Below are 21,394 nucleotides of genomic sequence, written 5' to 3' on the forward strand. Positions count from 1 at the left end.
CACACACTCTCTCTTTTCAACATTTGATATTTCTGATTCCTCTCGTGTGTAAGTGGAAGACAGAAAGTGTACATATGTTTTGCGTGTCAATTTGAATTTCTGGGCATGCAATGCATTTGGAAAGTATTCAGACTTTCCACATTTTGTTACATTACAGCCTTCTAAAATGGATGAAATAAAACATTCCTCAATCGACACACAATGGCAAAGCAAACCGGTGTGTAGAAATCTTTGCACATTTAAAAAAAAATAAAAAACAGAAATAACTTATTTACATAAGTATTCAGACCCTTTGTGACTCGAAATTGAGCTCAGGTGCATCCTGTTTCCATTGATCATCCTTGAGATGTTTCTACAACTTCATTGAGTCCACCTGTGGTCAATTCAATTGATTTGGAAAGGCACACACCTGTCTATATAAGGTCCCACAGTTCAGTGCATGTCAGAGCAAAAACCAAGCCATGAGGTTGAAGGAATTGTCCGTAGAGCTCCGAGACAGGATTGTGTCGAGGCACAGATCTGAGGAAGGGTACCAAAAGATGTCCCCCAGAACAGTGGCCTCCATCATTCTTAAATGGAAGAAGTTTGGAATCACCAAGACTCTTCCTCAAGCTGGCTGCCCGACCAAACTGAGCAATTGAAGAAGGGCCTTGGTCAGGGAGGTGACAAAGACCCAATGGTCATTGACAGAGCTCTAGAGTTCCTCTGTGGAGATGGGAGAACCTTCCAAAAGGATGACCATCTCTGCAGCACTCCAAATCAGGCCTTTATGGTAGAGGAAACCTGCCATCCCTACACCATCACTACAGTGAAGCATGGTGGTGGCAGGATCATACTCTGGGGATGTTTTTCAGAAGCCGGGACTGGGAGACTAGTCAGAATCGAGGGAAAGATAAACAGAGCAAAGTACAGAGATCCTTGATGAAAACCTGCTCCAGAGCGTTCAGGACCTCAGACTGGGGCGAAGGTTCACCTTTCAACAGGGCAATGACCCTAAGCACACAGCCAAGACAACACAGGAGTGGCTTCGGGACAGGTCTCTGAATGTCCTTGAGTGGCCCAGGCAGAGGCCGGACTAGAACCCAATCCAACATCTCTGGAGAGACCTGAAAATAGCTATGCAGCAATGCTCCCCAAGCAGACCTGACAGAAGATTGAGAGTATCTGCAGAGAAGAATGTGATAAACTTCCCAAAATGCAGGTGTGCCAAGCTTGTAGACGACTAGAGACTAAATCGCTGCCAAAGGTGCTTCAACAAAGTACTGAGCAACGGGTCGGAATACTTATGTAAATATGCACATTTTTATATAAATATATACATTTGCAAACATTTCTTTAAATGTTTTTTTTTGCTTTGTCGTCATGGGATAGTGTGTGTAGAGTGGTGAGGGGGAAAAAAACTTTTGAACACATTTTAGAATAAGGTACCAATGTAGCAAAATGTGGAATAAGTCAAGGGGTCTGAATACTTTCCGAATGCACTTTGTGATCATAACAGTCAGGCAACCAAATTGAGCACTGCTGACTGCCTTTCAGATCTTCTGCCAATCCCTCTACTGTTGTCTACTAAATACAGTTGAAGTCGGAAGTTATCATACACATTAGCGAAACACACTTAACTTAGTTTTTCACAATGCCTGACATTTAATCCTAGTATAATTTTTTTTTTTTTTTTTTTTTTTTAAATCAGGATCACCACTTTATTTTAAGAATTTGAACATTCAGAATAATAGTAGAGAGAATGATTTCGTTCAGCTTTTATTTATTTCATCGCATTCCCAGTGGGTCAGAAGTTTATATACACTCAATTAGTATTCGGTAGCATTGTCTTTAAATAGTTTAACTTGGGTCAAACGTTTTGAGTAGCGCTCCACAAGCTTCCCACAGTAAGTGGGTAAATTTCAGCCCATTCCTCCTGACAGAGCTGGTGTTACCGAGTCAGGTTTGTGGGCCACCTTGCTCGCACACGCTTTTTCAGTTCTGCCCACAAATGTTCTATTGGATTGAGGTCAGGGCGATGGCCACTCCAATACCTTGACATTGTTGTCCTTAAGCTATTTTGCCACAACTTTGGAAGTATGCTTGGGATCATTGTCCAAGTGTACCAGTCCCTCCTGCAGCAAAGCACCCCCACAACATGATGCGGCCACCCCCGAGCTTCCCGGCTGGGATGGTGTTCTTCGGCTTGCAAGCCTCCCCCTTTTCCTCCAGACATGACGATGGACATTATGGCCAAACAGTTCTATTTTTATTTAATCAGATCAGAGGACATTTCTCCAAAATATACAATCTTTGTCCCCATGTACAGTTGCAAACTGTAGTCTGGCTTTTTGATGACGGTTTTGGAACAATTGCTTCTTCCTTGCTGAGCAGCCTTTCAGGTTATATCGATATAGGACTCGTTTTACTGTCCATATAGATACGTTTGTACCTGTTTCCTCCAGCATCTTCACAAGGTCCTTTGCTATTGTTCTGGGATTGAGTTGCACTTTTCGCACCAAAGTACGTTCATCTCTAGGAGACAGAACGCGTCTCCTTCCTGAGTGGTATGACGGCTGCGTGGTCCCATGGTGTTTATACTTGCGTACTATTGTTTGTACAGATGAACGTGATACCTTCAGGTGTTTGGAAATTGCTCCCAAGGATGAACCAGACTTGGAGGTACACCATTTTTTTCTGAGGGCTTGGCTGATTTCTTTTTATTTTCCCATGAAGCAAAGAGGCACTGAGTTTGAAGGTAGGCCTTGAAATACATCCACAAGTACAACTCCAATTGACTCAAATTATGTCAATTAGCCTATCAGAAGCTACTGAAGCCATGACATAATTTTCTGGAATTTTCCAGTTAAAAGGCACAGTCAACTTAGTGTATGTAAACTTCTGACCCACTGGAATTGTGATACAGTGAATTATAAGGGAAATAAACTGACTAAACAATTATTGGAAAAATGACTTGTGTCATGCAAAGTAGATGTCCTAACAGACTTGCCAAAACTATAGTTTGTTAACAAGAAATTTGTGGAGTGGTTGAAAAACGAGTTTTAATGACTCCAACCTAAGTGTACGTCAACTTCCGACTTCAACTCTACACCCCAACTCTCCTGTTCTAGCAGTAGGACAAACCAATGCATTTTCCAGACAGTTTTATTAAGGCCAACTGTCTCTCATAACCATTCACCCGCAGTCTTCTCAATACCCCCCCCACCTCTCTCCAAACCATGTCCAGATCTCCCAGCAACCACCAGGCCTCAGAGCCTGGCCGATAGAAATCAGCCTTCTATCACAGGAAGTACCAGAATAACAGTCTATTTTGAAAGAGGGGAGAAAAAAAACAAAATACCCAAACTGGGTCACCTGTTATTGCTATAATAAGATGAAATTGGAGACTTGCTCTGTGTGCACTAAAAGTTGGTGGTGTGTGTGTCCGTTTTAGAGCTACTGCACTTTGTCATATGATATAGGCGGTGTGTGTTTACAGTAGCAGAGATGTGGAGCTGGTTGATCTCCTCTGTAGGTTGGTGCTGTAGATACTAGCTCCAGCATCTGTCAGTTGTCTCATTAGCCTCTGTGTGTGTGTGTGTGGCTGGTCTCTTATCTCTGTGTGGCCATGTTGTCTCAGCTTTTGTTTACTGGACTTCTAGGATCCACCCAGTCCTCTTGGAGCCCCCTGGGAGCTGGTTAGCAGACTACATACACTGGGACAGTCAGTCAAGTATGGCTGCTAATCCACAGCTAAACCCGACACACGCACACTCACAGAGAGAAACAAACGGAGACACAAACACACGCCCATCCCCTCTGCATGTAATCCGGATTGGTGGTGCTGTTAATCAGCATGGGTCTGGACTGTGACTGACTGCAGTGGCCATTTCTCCAAATCTAGTCTTCTAGCCATCCTCTCACTTTATACAGAGAAAGAGATGGAACGAGAGACACACTAGTGAGGGGGCATCGGGACTGAGTCGGACTATCGCTTCCAGTCCACATGACTCGTGGCAAAGAGAGCTGGCGAAGAGTGTGTGTGTGTGTTATATGGGGGGGTCAAGAGAAGAGAGACCGGCACAGATGGTGTTTTTCTACATGGGGTGTTAGTCTGTTCAACAAACTACTAATAACCTGTCCTCCTACATGCGTATCATAATCACACTTGAGAACATGGGGACATTATTACTATAAACTAAAGGATTTGTAAATGTAGCTGTGTGTGAGTTGAGTAAGTGTGTGGGGAATACTCCATGTACCGGTGGCTGACTACGGGTCCTTTGTGAGCCTCCCATAGACGTTTCCTGAACACACTGTGTGGCCGTAGCAGAGGCCCTGTCATAGAGTATTAGAGGAGTAGACAGGAAATAGGCTCTGACTCAAACTGTCCGTGTGTCTCGGAAACTGTGAACATGCAAGTGTGTGTGTGTGTCTGCAGCTAGCTACTGTACGTCTGTGTGTGTGTGCCCATGCCAGCTCATGATTTGAGTGGCGAACGGAGGTGGAGGGTGTTAGTGTGCGGTGAACTGGGGCCGCTTCTCTATCCCCTCACCACTGCCCGCAGTGTTGCCACGGGAACCCTATTGCTATGGTAGCAGAGTAGGGAGGTCTGTCACACCTCATTACAATACTTTACGAGAAGAAGAAACGGAAAGACACTGATACAGGAGGAGGGAGGTCGAAGGAGGAAGAGAAAGTGAAATCTGAAGAGGGAAATGAGAGGAATGCCAATAGAGACAGGCTCTTTGTCATAAAGAGGGGCGAACTTTGTCTCTTCTGGGGAGGTAAAATATGAATGAACAAAAGAGGGGAAAAGAGAAGAGTGAGAGGAGAAAGTGGGGGAGGGGAGGAAAAGGAGAACCATGACTGGAGGAGAATCAGCAATGACACAGGCAGAGAACCAAGCAGGAAGATAGAGGATGACTGCATGTTAACATGTGGGAGGAGAGCGAGACAACACAAATCCTAGCAGTTTAAAGGAGTGTCTCCACAAACAGGAATGATCATCATAGCTCATTTGAGCCAGAGCAGCATCATAGATCATTAGAGAATCATAGATCATTAGAGCCAGAGCAGCATCATAGATCATTAGAGAATCATAGATCATTAGAGCCAGAGCAGCATCATAGATCATTAGAGCCAGAGCATCATCATAGATTAGGGCTGGGCGATATGGACAAAATATTATATCGCCGTATTTATAAAAATAAAATAAAAAATGGATGGCATGACTGTATTTTTAGTTTTTGAATAATAAAAGTTATTTATTTGCTTTATGAGTAGTGAGTGAGCCTAAGGTGGCAACACATACTCATTGAAATCACCATTCTGATTGTTTTAAACTGTTCAATTCAAGCAAAACAAATGTCAGCACTTTTATAATTTCTGCATTTCCTGCACTCAATTGCAGTGGTGGAAAAAGTAGCCAATTGTCATACTTGAGTACAGATGCATTAACAGAAAATGGCTCAAGTAAAAGTCACCCAGTAAAATACTACTTCAGAAAAGTCTAAAAGTATTTGGTTTGAAATATACTTAAGTATCAAAAGTAAAATTATAAATCCTTTCAAATTCCTTATATTAAGCAAACCAGATGGCACCATTTTATTTTTTTTACAGATAGCGAGGGGCACACTCCAACACTCAGACATCATTTACAAACAAAGCATGTGTGTTTAGTGAGTCTGCCAGATCCAAGGCAGTAGATGACCAGGAATGTTCTCTTGACAAGTGCGTGAATTGGACCATTTTCTTGTCCTGCTCAGCATTCAAAATGTAACGAGTACTTTTGGGTGTCAGGGAAAATGTATGGAATAAAAAGTACAGTATTTTCGTTAGGAATGTAGTGAAGTAATAATAAAAGTTGTCAAAAATATAAAAAGTACAGATACAAAAAAAAAAGAATGTAGTACTTGAGTGTTTTTACACCACTGCTCAATGGAGATCATTTCCACACTGCCACATAGGGCTGCACGATATGGGCAAATAATCGAGGACTTATTTTTAAACAGATTTTGCAATTGCGATTTGACTTGCGAATTAGAGCAAAACTGTTGGAATCATGGAAATAGAATGACTATTGTAATTCTATAGTTAGAATATGATAGCGGGCACTTTGAATACAGTGATGTTTGAGATGACAAGGATTTTAAATGCCAGGGAGGAGTTATTGTGACAGGGTAGGAACTAAAGTTTTGATATGCTTTGGCTACATTGCGTGTTCTCTTAGCTACCTCATGTAGCTATCATATTCTTGCTATGCATATTCCTCTTTGATTTAGAAGATACGGTGGCACAAACATGCTGATTTAGCTAGCTACGTTTGCTCTTACTCGGTACATTTATTAGCTAGCTATTAGCATTAGCGACTAACAATTAGCGTCTCACAAGATTTAGGGCAACATGCTAAGAAAAGGACAAACTAGCTGTTTGGCGATGTAAGAAACACAAACTAAGTGTCATTCTAGAACGCTAGTGGAGTTATATTGAGAAGCAAAGTGAAAAGAGCATTGTTGTCGTCAACATTGTTGCATGTGCAGCATTGACCATGCAGACCGAACGCAAGTGTCTCGTGGTTGAGGAACATCAAATGCGTTCCTTGAGTGACAAGGTGGCTAGGTCTGTGTGGATAGTGGCACGGAGAGAAAGAGCGGAGAGAGATGACTCAAGTAGCGAAATAAACTCTAAAAGTTGACATTACACACGCCGTATCACATTTAACAAACCAAACATTAAAATACCGGTTTAGTAGATCAAGTAAAAACCCAAACCGGTCCATGCATCAATACCATATATATATATATATATATATATATATATATAGTAAAATATGGTATACTGCCCAGCCCTATCAAAGACCATTAAAGCATCATCATAGATCATTAGAGCATCAAGGACAATTTCAATATAAGGATCATTAATTACTTCCACACTGACGGTCTTACGAGGCCTGTGAACTGGGATTACCAGGTGTGTAAAATGGAATAGGAAGGGTGTGTGTGTTCTGGTGTAGCTAGTTACCTGACTCTGCATCTTGCTCTGCTGTTTGAGGCGGAGGTTCTCGGGAGTGTCGGCCACGCAGGTAAAGTTTGTCTTGGGGTAGTGTCTGTAAAAACACACAGGAGAGGGAGGAGGAAAACATTAGCACAGGGTATTCACACAGGCACACCATCTAGAACTGTGGTTCTCACCCCTTTTGACCGGCGACCCCCAAAAAGAGTGGTTCAAAGCTCGCGACCTGCTCTCACGCACATGCACAAATCACTGTGCTTTGCGCAAACGTAACCTGTTATTACAGCCCTAAAACACAAGGTAAATCAAATTAAATGTTATTTGTCACATGCGCCGAATACAACAGGTTGTAGACTTTGTCGTGTTCAGTTATTTGGTCGACTTTAAGACACCGAAATGAGTTTTACACCTGCATTTTAAACTGAATGTCATTCATGTTAGCAGCCAGTAGGAACGAGGGATAACATGTTACTTCCCGGAGTCCCGGCCAAGCAGCATCATACGCCCTACCTGTACGCAGCGCGGGTTACAGGATCGGACGCGTTATCGGTCTGTAGCTTTTCTCGTCCTCACAAATATCGGAATCCATTCGCCAGAATGTTACATCTTCATCCCATAAGTGTCTCCAGACATACAACCAGTACCACCACTGAGGTATATGATGACAACACACTCAAACTAGGCCCATATGAAGTATGAAAAGGATCAATGAAATCACCAGGTAACCTATTGCTGTTGTGAAGACGTGACTATAGCAGATTGCTGAAGTGTGTTTTACGTGGATAATATAAATGTACTGTTTTTGCCAGGCAAGTGCTTTCTAGTCACTAATCTGGATAGGTGCTTTCCCGCCCTTGCGCACCAATGCTGATGACTGGTCATTGGTGTTCTGAAGCACAGATTATGTTTTTGAGAGAACCACTGGTCTAGAAAAGGTGTATTTAAAATCTGACCTACCAGGTGTGGACTACTGCTGGTTCTGTTATACCTGATAATTCATTGCACCCATTTGGTGTCCCAGGTCTAAAATCAGTCAAGGGAATACATTTTTTTTTAAAGGCAACAGAACTGGTTTCGAGGTCCAGATTTGACTCGAAGAGTCTAGAATTTGAAGAAAAGCAAGGCAGCTCAAATAAACCTCAGTCATTGTTAGAGATTGTCTCCAGGGTGAATTAGGAACCCATGTAGACAGATGACCTCTCTGGCCCCTGTCACTGTCAACAGGACTGGCAGGAGGGTATGCGTTGTGGAGGTGGGGATGTTTCTTTCAAGGTTATTAAATGCCTGGTTGAGAGTCATAGCAGGTGTGGAAAAACCAGTGGTGGAAAAAGTACCCAGTTGTCATACTTGAGTAAAAGTAAAGACACCTTAATAGAAAATGACTCAAGTAAAAGTCATCTAGTAAAATGGTTGGTTTTAAATATACGCAAGTATCAAAGTATAAATCAATTCAAATTCCTTATATTAAGCAAGCAGGACAGCACAATTGTATTTATTTATTTATGGATAGCCGGGGGCACACTCCAACATCATTTGCAAACAAAGCATTTGTTTCCCTCAACTGAATCTAGCTGCTCATATGGACTCCACTACCCAGCATGCCCCAGGGGGTGGGACGACCTCAATCCCCCACCCTCTGCATCGGGTATCCCAGTTAGGCAATATGTTTAGTGTTTCCTTGACAACTTGGTAATTGAATTTATGTATGCATTTAACTGATGTAGAAAGACGGACGAGCTCAAAGCCTCAAACATTGAGGCCTTCTGAAGAATGCTGTGCAATTATCTAATACCAGGAATGAGAAAATAACTAACAAGCACTTTTAAACCCACATACAGCTCAGCTCAAACAGCAGAGGGGGAGTGTGAGCCCAGAGTATAGTGAAAGTCCTGAACAGAGCAATTTATAAGTTGTGATATTAAGATTAAGATCACTTAAACTGGTCAATTGTACACAAGGTCCAACCAAAATGTGACTTCCATTTTTAACCCAACCCCTCCAAAAGACACACATACAGGGTTGTTGGAGAAGTGTGGGGGGCTGCCACACTGAGCAACCAGGGAGCTGTTGTTGTGAGGGGTTAAGGGCCTTGCTCAAGGGCACAACGGCAGGCAAATGCATCTAGGATTTGATACCAGCAACTTTCTGGTTGCCAGCTCACTTCTTGGACAATTTGGCCTGTTGGACCCGGGATTCGAACTGGAAACCCTCCGGTTGCTGCCTTACCTCTAACGGCTGGCTACCTGCAACCTTCCTTGCAGTGGAGCGTGCAAGCACACACATATGCTGACACACGTTCCTGAAAAGGCAGAGAGAGAGAGTACTGCTATCAAATTCCATTCAAATGTAGTGGTTGGCTGTGCTAGCGGGCAGCTTAGGTCAGGGTTAGAGCTGAAGCCTCAGTTTGCCATGTCATGTGTAACGTTTGGTAACAGCATCCTATTGTAATCTAGTGTTCTATAGAGCTCTAGGACTGTGACTGGGCGGCTTGATGAAACTGAGGTGCACTCCACTCACTTCATTCTAAAAGTCATAATAGATTATTTGTATGTTTTATTTGGGGATACGGGTGTCTGGTTGGTTTGTGGTCAGTGTGTGCTCTACAGAGCCTCTTTTGTGCTTTAGGCTGCTGCAACATGGAACAGAGAGACAAGTGTGCAGCTGGCACACAGATACTTGATACTCATTGTGCGTTTGAGTTTGTTTTTGTGTGTGTGTGTGTGTGTGTACACGACTTTAACTATACTTGTGGGGACCAGTTATACAGGAATGTGTGTGTGAAGGCTATGTAATGCCTGTACATGTATGAGTCTTGCGTCAGTAACCAATAACACTCATCTATCTGTCAGGCTGCAGTGGAACAAGGTTAGGAGCCACACACTGCCTCCCCATGCTATCAATGACAGCCACAAACACACATTATTAGACTGCTTCTTTTCCACCTGCTCCTAGTTCCACTATGCCGGTAACCCTTGCTCTCTCCAGTAGAACATGATAGAACAGGAACTAACTAACTACTGGAGAGAGCAAGGGTTACTGGCATAGTGGAACTAGGAGCAGGTGGAAAATGACTTTTTGGCAGGCCACACCCACTCCTGTCCATAGGGGGACTCAAGGACAAAGTAGCTGATCTAGGATCAGTTTACCCTCAATGCTAAATTAATTAGCCTAACCCTCGATGGGATGAGAATACCCGATGTGGTGGTCGGGGAAAACATCAATGGAAGCGACTCCGAGGTAGGCTGGGGCAGAGTACTATAGAGTAGGTGTGTAGTAAGCCTGTCTTTATCTACGGGACTGAGACACAGAGAGACGTCGCTAAGACCGAGCAGTCTGACTGGCGTCCACACAGGGAGACTGACAGAAGAAGCCACGACACGGAGGCTAAAAATGTTAAAACATGTCTGGCGGAGACATTTCACTGACTGGGTTCTTATCCCGTAAGTGTCGATCAGGACCTGGCACTGACCACTGGGCCAAACTGTGAAAAGTACCTGCTAGAACACTGGGGTTATGTCATTCTCTCAGAAAGAATGGCTTGTGTTGACTTCTGTTATTCATTAACAGTTGAAGACAACAAATTGAAAGTAAAACTTGCCAACTGTGTTACTACAGAACAGGGCTCTTCAAATCTGAGCCTGGAGGGCCGGAGTACTGCTGGGTTTCTGTTCTACCCGTTCTGACAATTCATTTCACCCACCTGGTGTCGCAGTCACCGGTAAGAAGGGAAGATTGACTCAAAGCACCGATTTGTATATATAAAATAAAAACTAGGTAGGGTTAGGTAGTGCTACTCGGCTGTACCTGCGCCAAAACACCAGTAATTTTCACCCAATAGTTTGTTCTCCATTTTTTAAAACAGTGAGCCAACATGGTTTTTAGCACTTCTTTCTATGACTGATCAAAACAACTCATTTCCTCATGCTCCCGTCTCTCTGCAGCAGACACACACAGAGCAATGTTTTTGAAACAGCAAATCGGTATTGAACCGCCATACATATTGTAGGTGCACCTCAGTACAGTGATAATATCGTATGGTGAGGTCTCTGGCAGTTCCCAGGCCTAATCAACAATGGAACTGACTTGGAGGTCCAGATTTGAATTAGCCTGCTATGAAACATGGTGGGACTGGTCAAGGTGAAACTGCCTCTATAAACACTATTGATTCAATTAAAGTTTGTTTACAGCGTTTGTGAATCCAGGGGTCATGAGAACAACAACAACAGTATGACAGTAGCTTGCCCAAGGCGCTCTCAAACTCCACGGAAAAACTAAATTGCCAAGAAGAATTTTCAATCTGTCCGTCCTCCTAAATCCCCCTGTGAGCTGGCCGACTAATCAGGGCACAGGGATTCTCAGCCCAGCTGTGGGTGGGCAGTGTTGAGTGAAAACAAACTTCTATCCACTGCAGAGAGAAGACTACGCTATGATCACAGTAAAACCACAACACAGTTATAGTAGAGTTAGAGCCGGGGGGCTCTTCCGCTGATGGGGTTTACTCTGACGAACAGGGATTTACACAAACGGAAAGAAAAGCAATAAACAGTCTGGAGGGGCCTGCTTCCTGAAGGAGGGAGAGCGAGAACGCAGGTCTGAGGAGAGAATAGAGATGATCCTGCTAAAGGCAAAGCCGCATGATCTCTCTGAAAGATCGGGATCTAAGAGAGTGACTGGAGAAGTAGGAAGTTCATGGGAAAATCCCTACTCTCCAGTATTCAAAATGAACTTGTGTGTGTGTGTGTGTGTGTGTTTTCCTGGTTGGATTCTAGGCAGAGAGAGATGGACAAACATATTGAGAAGAGGAGGAGAAGGTTGCAAGGGTGTATCATTAGTCAAAGAGTGTTTTCCTAGCCAGACGTGTATGTCACTAACTGTGTGTACGTGAGGGAAGGGGGGTCACTAACTGGCCACGCCTTCTTTCCCCAAACACACAATCAAAAAGGATTGGCGCGGAGAGAGGGGAATTCCAAGGATTCCTAACCAGCCGTAGGAGCTTGGGCTTGAGTGGGAGTGTGTGTGTGTGTCACTGCTGAGGAACTTATGGAATTTTCCTTGTTGGCCCCCTGACAAGGAGGGGGTGTAAGCATGCCCTTTCCCACACCCAGCTCTTCTCTTCGGTGAGCCAGAGACACAGAAATGGAGGAGAGGAGATGAGGAAATAAGGAAGAGAGGAACTGAGGAGTCTCTACAGCGCTCTGAAGTACACACAGCTGGGTTTGGAACATCACACACACACACACACCACTCTGGGTCAGTCTCTGGACCAATCTTCCGCAATAAGCTAAATCAGCCACTTCTGTTTGGTGTGAGGGACGAACACCTGAGCCTTTTACCAACCTCTATTACGTCTCTCTCACACACACACACACACACACAGGTTTGGGGACTACTTACGCATTGCAGTATGGTCTCTTTTCAAAGCCTTTGTAATTCTTCATGTTTAGAGTCATTTTGCAGATCTCACAGCTGAAGCATCCTTTGTGCCAGTACTGTCAGAGAGAGAGAGAGGGAGATTAGACATTCATTTCACTGTTCTCAATGATAGCATGGAGGACCTAAACCACGCAGCATATTCACACCAGGAAGTGACATATTTGGATGAATAAGAACATAATCATCTTTTTAGCTGGAGAAAAGAGGGAGAATGGAGAAAGAGAGAGGTCTGTTTGTCCAGGCGCAGAGGGGTTAAGGGTCACCAGACAACTTCCTCTTTCTCTGGGCATGTCTACACAGTGGTTATTTATAAGCCACGTCACAGGACGCGTGGCGTGTTTGCAAAACCCATGCGTGAAGCCCAGTGGCTGACTAGACACCGTTTAGAGCAGAGCCACATCCACTTTTAGAGAGAACTGCCAACGTCCACCATGACACCCCACCCATCTTCTGTAAAACTCCCTCATAGAACAAAGCAGCATTGAGGATCCCTGAACAGTTTTGGTCGTGTTTTAGAGATGAAACCTGCTGGCTTGAGCATCCTGTCGGAAAGCCCTTCTACCATGGTGGATGGAGAGGTAGTTGTGTGCATTTGAAAAGTCATTCCAACCACCCCAGGCATCCAGCGCACCTTCTTGGTACTCCACTAACGCCACTCGTAATGGTCAGCCACTCTCTGAAGAGGTTGCACAATGACGCAAACGTCTGAGGATACACACAGTGTTTAAATAAGAGCTAAATGTCCTGACAGGTTGTTAACCTAGCTGGCAGCATAATCAAAGCCTCAAAGTCACGCCTTAATATTCCCTGGCCTTGTGTGGAGATCTAACGTTAATCAGAAACACACACACGCGTCACACACATCTAGTGACTGACCCAGTTTCCCTGCCCTGACTCTACTCACCCATAGCCATTCACAACACTGCCAACAGAGCACATTGAGCTGTCTTAATGGGATGACTGACGGCTGGAAAAGACTCGTGTTCAGTTTGATTTGACCCCCTCTCTTCCTTTCTGTCCGTCCAGCTCCGCAAGCCTTGGTCTCCTTCTCTCCCTCTATCCATATTCACAACAGCCCTATCCTTAGTCTCCCCCCTCTCTCTCGACAGCAGGCTGATCTGTGGCCTGAGGGTTCAGAGGGGGACCGAGGGAGGGAGGCTGGAGGGAAAGAGGAAGAAACATGAAAGGAGGGAGAGAGCGAGGAGAGGGAGGGGTGGATGAGAGTAACACCAGGGAGTGAGGCAATGATCTGGCCGTTCCTGCTATCAAGGGAAGGCGAGAGAGAGAGGGAGAAAGATAGTCTTTATTAACGTGGCTCCGGGGTATTCTCTATTCAGCCATTCCTTTTTATCCCTCTCACGAAACATGTTCCCCTACTTGCCTACACACACAAAGCACATAAATAAGACAGCCCACTGAAGCAGATAGACAAACATGCATTCATTCAAACACACAGTAAATTGTGCAGTGTCCCTGTGGTGGGAGAAGGGCATTACGGCTGGGGGTATCCATCAGGTCTAGAGGTCGACCCGACTAATTGGCAAGGCCGATTAATTAGGGCCGGTTTCAAGTTTTCATAACAAATCGGTAATCGTCGTTTTTGGATGCCGATTATATTGCAATCCATGAGGAGACAGCATTGTGCATGGCAGGCTGACCACCTGTTACGCTAGTGCAGCAAGGAGCCAAGGTAAGTTGCTAGCTAGCATTAAACTTATCTTGTAAAAAAACAATCAATTTGAACCTTTTTGGGATAGGGGGCAGCATTTTAACTTTTGGATGAATAGCGTGCCCAGAGTGAACTGCCTCCTACTCTGTCCCAGATGCTAAAATATGCATATTATTATTAGTACTGGATAGAAAACACACTGAAGTTTCTAAAACGGTTTGAATGATGTCTACGAGTATAACACAACTCATATGGCAGGCAAAAACCTGAGAAGAAATCCAAACAGGAAGTGAGAAGTCGATTTTCGTAACAGTGCCTAATGAAATCCCAGTGAGATATGAATGAGGATGCACTTCCTAGGGCTTCCACTAGATGTCACTGTCTTTAGAAACTGGTTTGAGGATTCTACTATAAAGGAGGGGCTCATAATAGCTCTGAGTGAGTGGTCTGGCAGAGAGCCTCGGTCTCATGAAGCGCACTCCCGACAGAGTTTGCTCTCGTTCCAATGCTTTTCTTCAGCCAATGAAATTCTCCAGTTGGAACCTTATTGATGATTTATGTTCAAAACATCCTAAAGATGGTTTGCATACATAATTTGACTTGTTTCTACGGACTGTAACGGAACTTTGAGTTTGTCTGGAGGAAGTGCTCGCGCCTCATGAAGATGGATTACTGGGCTGAACACACTAACAACAAGTGGCTAAATTATGGGCTTTATGGAACAAATCAGTAATTTATTGTCAAACTGGGATTCCTGGGAGTGCCTTCTGATAAAGATCAAAGGTAAATGAATATTTAGTGTTTTTTTCTAGCTTCTGTTGACACCAAAATGGCAGATATTCCGCTGGCTGTTTTGGGGTCTGAGCACCGTTCTCAGATTATGCTTTTTCCGTAAAGTTTTTTTGAAATCTGACACAGTGGTTGAATAGAGGACAAGTTTATCTTTAATTCTGTGAATTACACTTGCATCTTTTATCAATGTTTATTATGAATATTTCTGCAAAATCACCGGATGTTTTGGAATCAAAACATTACTGCACGTAACACGCCAATGTACAATGAGATTTTTGGATATAAATATATGTACATTATCGAACAAAACATACATGTATTGTGTAACATGAAGTCATCTGATGAAGATAAAATTCATCACTAACCTTTGATTATCTATATTTCTGCTTTTTGTGACTCCTATCTTTGGCTGGAAAATGTGCGTGTTTTTGTGACTTGACTCAGACCTAACATAATCATATGTTGTGCTTTAGCTGTAAAGCATTTTTTAAATCGAACACGATGGGTAGATTAACAAGATGGTTAGCTTTCATTTGCTGTATTGGAATTGTTAATGGGTGAAAGTTACATATTTAAACAAAATATTTTTGAATATCTCATGCTGCCTTTTCAGCGGAAACGCTAGCGGAACCCCTGCCCTAGAAAGGTTAACATAATCACTAGTTACCTACACATGGTTGATGATATTACTAGGTAAACTAGCTTGTGCTGCGTTGAATATAATCAATGCGACGCCTGTTAATTTATCATCGAATCACAGCCAACTTCAACTTCGCCAAACGGGTGATGATTTAACAGCGCATTCGCAAAAAAAGCACAATCATTGCACCAATGTACCTAACCAAACATCAATACACAACTATATATATTTTTAAACCTGCATATTTGGTTCAAAGAAATTCACGTTAGCAGGCAATATTAACTAGGGAAATTGTGTCCTTCTCTTACGTTCAGTGTAAACAGAGTCAGGGTGTATGCAACAGTTTGGGCCACCTGGCTCGTTGCGAACTGTGTGAAGACCATTTCTTCCTAACAAAGACAGTAATTAATTTGCCAGAATTTTACATAACTATGACACAACATTGAAGGTTGTGCAATGTAACAGCAATATTTAGAGTTAGGGTTGCCAACCCTTTGATAAAATACGGAACGTGTCCGTATTTCACTGAAAGAATAAACGTTTTGTTTTTTAAATAATAGGTCATTAATATGGTCAAATCCGGAAACTAAGGCTTGTATAATGAAGTCTATGATTTGATATAGCAGTCTGACTGAACAGTGGTAGGCAGCAGCAGGCTCGTAAGCATTCATTCAAACAGCACTTTCCTGCAGCTCGTTGCAATGTTTGAAGCACAGCGCTGTTTATGACTCCAAGCCTATCAACTCCCGAGATTAGGCTGGCAATGCTATAGTGCCTATAAGAACATCCAATAGTCAAAGGTATATGAAATAAAAAATGGTATAGAGAGAAATAGTCCTAAAAATACTATATTAACTACAACCTAAAACCTCTTACCTTGGAATATTGAAGTCTCATGTTAAAAGGAACTAACAACTTTCATATGTTCTCATGTTCTGAGCAAGGAACTTAAGCTTTCTTACATGGCACATATTGCACTTTTACTTTCTTCTCCAACACTTTGTTTTTGCATTATTTAAACCAAACTGAACATGTTTCATTATTTATTTGAGACTAAATTGATTTAATTTATGTATATTATTAAGTTAAAATAAAAGTGTTAATTCAGTAATGTTGTAGATATATACATCTAGTTCTCACACTGGCCTTTACCGACGGACCACCCAGGACTGTGTGTGTGTGTGTGAAGCTGCTGACCAGCAGAGCCGGGCTGAGGCAGACAAAGGAGTGGGCTCATTCGGGACACAGGCCCTGGTCAATGGAGCCCTGATCCAGAGCCAGCCAGCAACACTGGGCCAAACCTATACCTCAACCACACTACACAGGCCCAGTCAGAGAGAGAAGACCCACTGGCAGATGCATCGTCTTTGCCTCTCCCCCTCTGTGGCTCTGGCATGTCAAATCGCTGACAGATCAAACACCACCACGGTGTGGGTAGTTTACATTTCTACTAAATCTAGGCCTCAGCTTTTTCCAGATGTGGTGGCCATTTTAGAAGGCTTCTGTCCACCTGTCTAAATATTCATCCCAATCTCATGTCTCAACTCCAGCCTCTCTGTTGCCATATTCTCTACATTCCCTCTGGGCATCTCCCCTAATCTGTAATCCTAATCTGTGTTATTGAGAAGCGATGGATAAACAAATAGAACAAAGGGAGAGTCAAGAGGAGTGTGTGACTGCGGGTGCTAATGCCGCAAGCGGAGGGGTAAAGATGAGCTGAATGGGAGCAGTGGACTTTGATCCTGTGTTTACCGGGGTAAACGCAATATTGACCTTGGGTGAATTCCAGTTCCATAGAGAACAGGCTTGGATTGCAGCCGTGTCAACAACAACAAAAGGAATACCTGGCCTTCACCGAAACCTGCTAACCCACCAGGTCAGGACTACACCTCCCACAGATGACCCATGACCATCTCTGGGACCAATACACTACCGAGAGACAAGGAGAGGAGGAGCGATTCATTTAGAACGAGGGAATGAGACTGTCAGTGTTCAGACTCCAGACAAACCCGGCTGGGCCCTGAGTGGGTGCTGAGGCTGAGAGGCTGGATCAGGCTGTCAAGTAAGAGAATCAGGACACTGCAGAAACCAAGGCCGAGAAAATGTGATCCAGTAAAAAGCAGGACTGTCTCCCTGCATCAGCACAGCTCCGGGGCATGCGTGTCTGTCAGCGGGGGCCCAGTACTAAATGTTGTGAACGTGCTCGGTCAGCCTAACGATCCCTCAGACTGTGGCCGAGACCCCGGCCAGTATGGACAGACCCCAGGCTATAGGAGGCACTCCAGACACGTTGACTGGCTGTGTGCACACCCGATAGGGACACTACTACACTCACAAGGTTGACACACACACACACACACACACACATTCACTGGTGTGTGTGTGTGTTGCCTCAGTGAGCCCACATCTGGCTGCCACTAACTCAGGGTTTCCCCAAACTTAGTCCCCAGGACCCTAAGGGGTGCACAGCTGATTCAAATAATCAACTAATCATAAAGCTTTGATCAGCTGTGTAGTGCTGTGTAGTAGAGGTCGACGATTAATCGGAATGGCCGATTAATTAGGGCCCATTTCAAGTTGTCATAACAATCCGAAATTTAGCTGGTTTTAATTTAGTATTTTTTTATACCTTTATTTAACTAGGCAAGTCAGTTAAGAACACATTCTTATTTTCAATGACGGAGCATTTTGGTAGAATGTTGACTCACTTGTTTCTGGACAGGAAGCCCACACCCAGCTTGAACTGTGAATTTACAGTTGGTCTGAACAGTCCCTTTTCCACAGTCTTTTCCTAAATCCTCCATCTCACACACAGAGAACAGGAAAATCAAATCTCTCTGTATTCCTATTAATAGCACCATAGTATTGAGAGCAATGGGTGTCCCAGTTCCATAGACTCACATACAGAGCAGAGAACTAACTACCTTACCAAGTCACCTGACCAGGGAAGCAACGCATGAGTCACTACCTCAGGTGACTGACTCCACCATGGACTCTGCCTCTGATCTGAGTCACAAACGGAGGCGACTGGCTGGAAAAACCACTCACCCCTCGGACAACATTAATCAGATTTTAAAATATATTCCATCTAAATTTTGCCCAACCATTTAAAATAGGCCGAAGCTCATTTCAGTGGAAAAACATTGAATTACATGACTTGCTTGTCCGTATCAGAAAGGCCTATTTGAATAAGATCAACTGACAGATCATCAGTGTTAGTCATTGACGCCGTGTATTTGAATGAGCCTGTTATAAACAGTGTCTGTAGAACAGTCCAGCCAGTGCTGACAGGCGGTAGACAGACTAGCGTGCCGAGAGTTGGCACTGTTGATACTGATGAGATAGCCGGGGGGGCTATTTGGGGAGAGAGGGGTTTTGCATATGTTTTTTACAGAGCAATAGTGTATGCTTGTGCCTGTAGGGGTGTGACTGCATCAGCCAAGATGATGAGCGGGGGAGTGGACATGACTCAGCTACAGGGGAGGAGTTGAGTTTGACCTCTCAGCTTGCCTTAAAATGATTGTGGCGGTATCTGTTGGTTTCGTCAACAGATTGCATTCTGACCTTTGACCTAACTAAGACGTTGTGTCTGGATCAAAAGGAGCTTACGGTGGTGGGTGTCGCAGGGGGTGCAGTAGATTGTTAGTGCGGCAGATTTTTTAAATAATTCTTTTAGCATTCTAAGCCAATTTCCTGCAATTCTACACATTTATGTTAATACATTTTTGTATTTGACCTTTATTTAACTCGGCAAGCCGGTTAACAACAAATTCTTATTTACAATGACGGCCTACTTACCTATGGAGCTGAGAGACATTTTTGCTCTTTAAAGCCATTTTCCTGCAATTCTACCATAGAGATGAGAAAATGTTGCTGTTATAAAGCCAATTTTCTGCAATGTTCTGCATTTTGCCATGGCTAATGCAGTGTTCTTCTGCTAAAACATAAAATCTACACCTCTAAATCAATTCTTTTCGGAATGGTCAATTCTCCCTTACTGTCTAGCTTTAATTAATTGTTAGTTCTCAAAGATTCAATTATTTTAAAATATATAGGTCCATAATCTTTTCTAAAAAAAAAATTTGACCTTTATTTAACTATGCAAGTCAGTTAAGAACAAATTCTTATTTTCAAAGACAGCCTAAGAACAGTGCCTTGTTCAGGGGCAGAATTACAGATTTTTACCTTGTCAGCTTGGGGATTTGATCTTGAAACCTTTCGGTTATATATTATATATTTACACTGAAAGCGTTTTTCCAGTCCCAATTTAATTAAATCATTTTAAACAGGAGGCACAATAAATCTTAATCTTATCCTCCAGGGCTCTATTTTATCATATCTGGAATATCACGAAAGTGGTACTAAAAATGTTTTAAATTACAAAAATAAAAAGCACAATTTGATCATCTAAAATGCACCTTGAAGGAATGTCCCTGATGAGGTGAGCCTTGCTTCGCCTGTTTATGCACGCCATTTTCTCAAGTCTCAAGTTATTTTAACCTCTACCCTGCAAAAATAACACCATACCCAAATCGGACTCACGCAAATTGATTTTGTCCCCCCAGACCAAACGTGATCACGACACACAGGTGGAAATACCAAAAACAAACTCTGAAACAATTATATTAATTTGGGGACAGGTCGAAAAGCATTAAACATTTATGGCAATTTAGCTAGCTAGCTTGCAGTTGCTAGCTAATTTGTCCTATTTAGCTAGCTTGCTGTTGCTAGCTAATTTGTCCTATTTAGCTAGCTTGCTGTTGCTAGCTAATTTGTCCTATTTAGCTAGCTTGCTGTTGCTAGCTAATTTGTCCTATTTAGCTAGCTTGCTGTTGCTAGCTAATTTGTCCTGGGATATAAACGTTGAATTGTTATTTTACCTGAAATCCACAAGGTCCTCTACTCCGACAATTAATCTACACATAAAACGGTCAACCGTATAATTTCTAGTCATCGCACCTGCTTCAAGCCTTCTTTAGACTTATGGTGATTGCAATCTAACTTTCATAATCATTTTTATTTTTAATTTATTTCACCTTTATTTAAACAGGTAGGCTAGTTGAGAACAACTTCTCAGTTGCAACTGCGACCTGGCCAAGATAAAGCAATGTTAAGAGCAGATATTTGAGTCGGAACAGGAGACAAGAGACTTTGTTTTATTGTTCTTTAGGGCCTTATGTGCACGCTTCCCCTCCCTGAACCAGCCCTTATTCCAGAGTTGAAGAAGATCACGGGTTTCTCTCTCCCTACTCTCCCCCTCTACCTGCGGGGGGGTTCTGCTTTTCAAAGAGGAGAGGAACTTATCTGTGAGCTTCTTCCCTGCTGGGCAGAAACAGATAAAGCCTTCACCCTACTGCCTGGGCCGCTCACACCCAGGTACACACGTTTGAAGCCACAGAGCAGACGTATAGTGGTATTTATGTCAATGAAATATTGATAAAGCAGGCAGGCAGAGTCCTTGCAGAACGGGTTGCCCATAGGGAGAGAGAGAACATCCATCCAAATGAAAAAAAAGTATAGGCACGAGTCACAGACACAGGGTAGAAGGCACATATTGAGAATGCGATTACCTGTATACAGAATCTCCCACATAGGAAATCATTCCATCAATATAACAGAGACTCCCAGAACGCAGAAACACAGACGCACACATTAACATCTGTCATGCACACAGTCAAACAAATCCAATACGCACACAGCCATGTTTCCAGGCTTGGTTAAACCAGGTTTGCATAGTGTGTACAGTCGGCACTATGGTTATGAATAACCTACTATCTGGCAAAATCCCATCTCCTGCAGTTAACATAACCCTTACAGTGAAGCCCCTGGTCCTCAAGATCACTCATCTGTTTCGATAGCTAGGAGGA

The 21,394-nt window shown here is 43.2% G+C and overlaps 1 protein-coding gene across 1 annotated transcript in view; it reads right to left on the reverse strand.

The window, feature by feature from the left end:
• Positions 1–21,394, reverse strand: part of LOC118384481 (LIM and SH3 domain protein 1-like) — a 36,586-nt gene that overhangs the window by 12,165 nt on the left and 3,027 nt on the right. The window contains exons 2-3 of the mRNA XM_052518683.1: positions 12,388–12,482; positions 7,003–7,087 (exon numbers count right to left, since the gene is read on the reverse strand). Coding sequence (XP_052374643.1) covers positions 7,003–7,087; positions 12,388–12,482 — 180 coding nt within the window. The remainder of the gene's footprint in view (positions 1–7,002; positions 7,088–12,387; positions 12,483–21,394) is intronic.

Source organism: Oncorhynchus keta, chromosome 5 (assembly GCF_023373465.1).
Source record: "Oncorhynchus keta strain PuntledgeMale-10-30-2019 chromosome 5, Oket_V2, whole genome shotgun sequence".
Taxonomy (NCBI): Eukaryota; Metazoa; Chordata; class Actinopteri; order Salmoniformes; family Salmonidae; genus Oncorhynchus; species Oncorhynchus keta.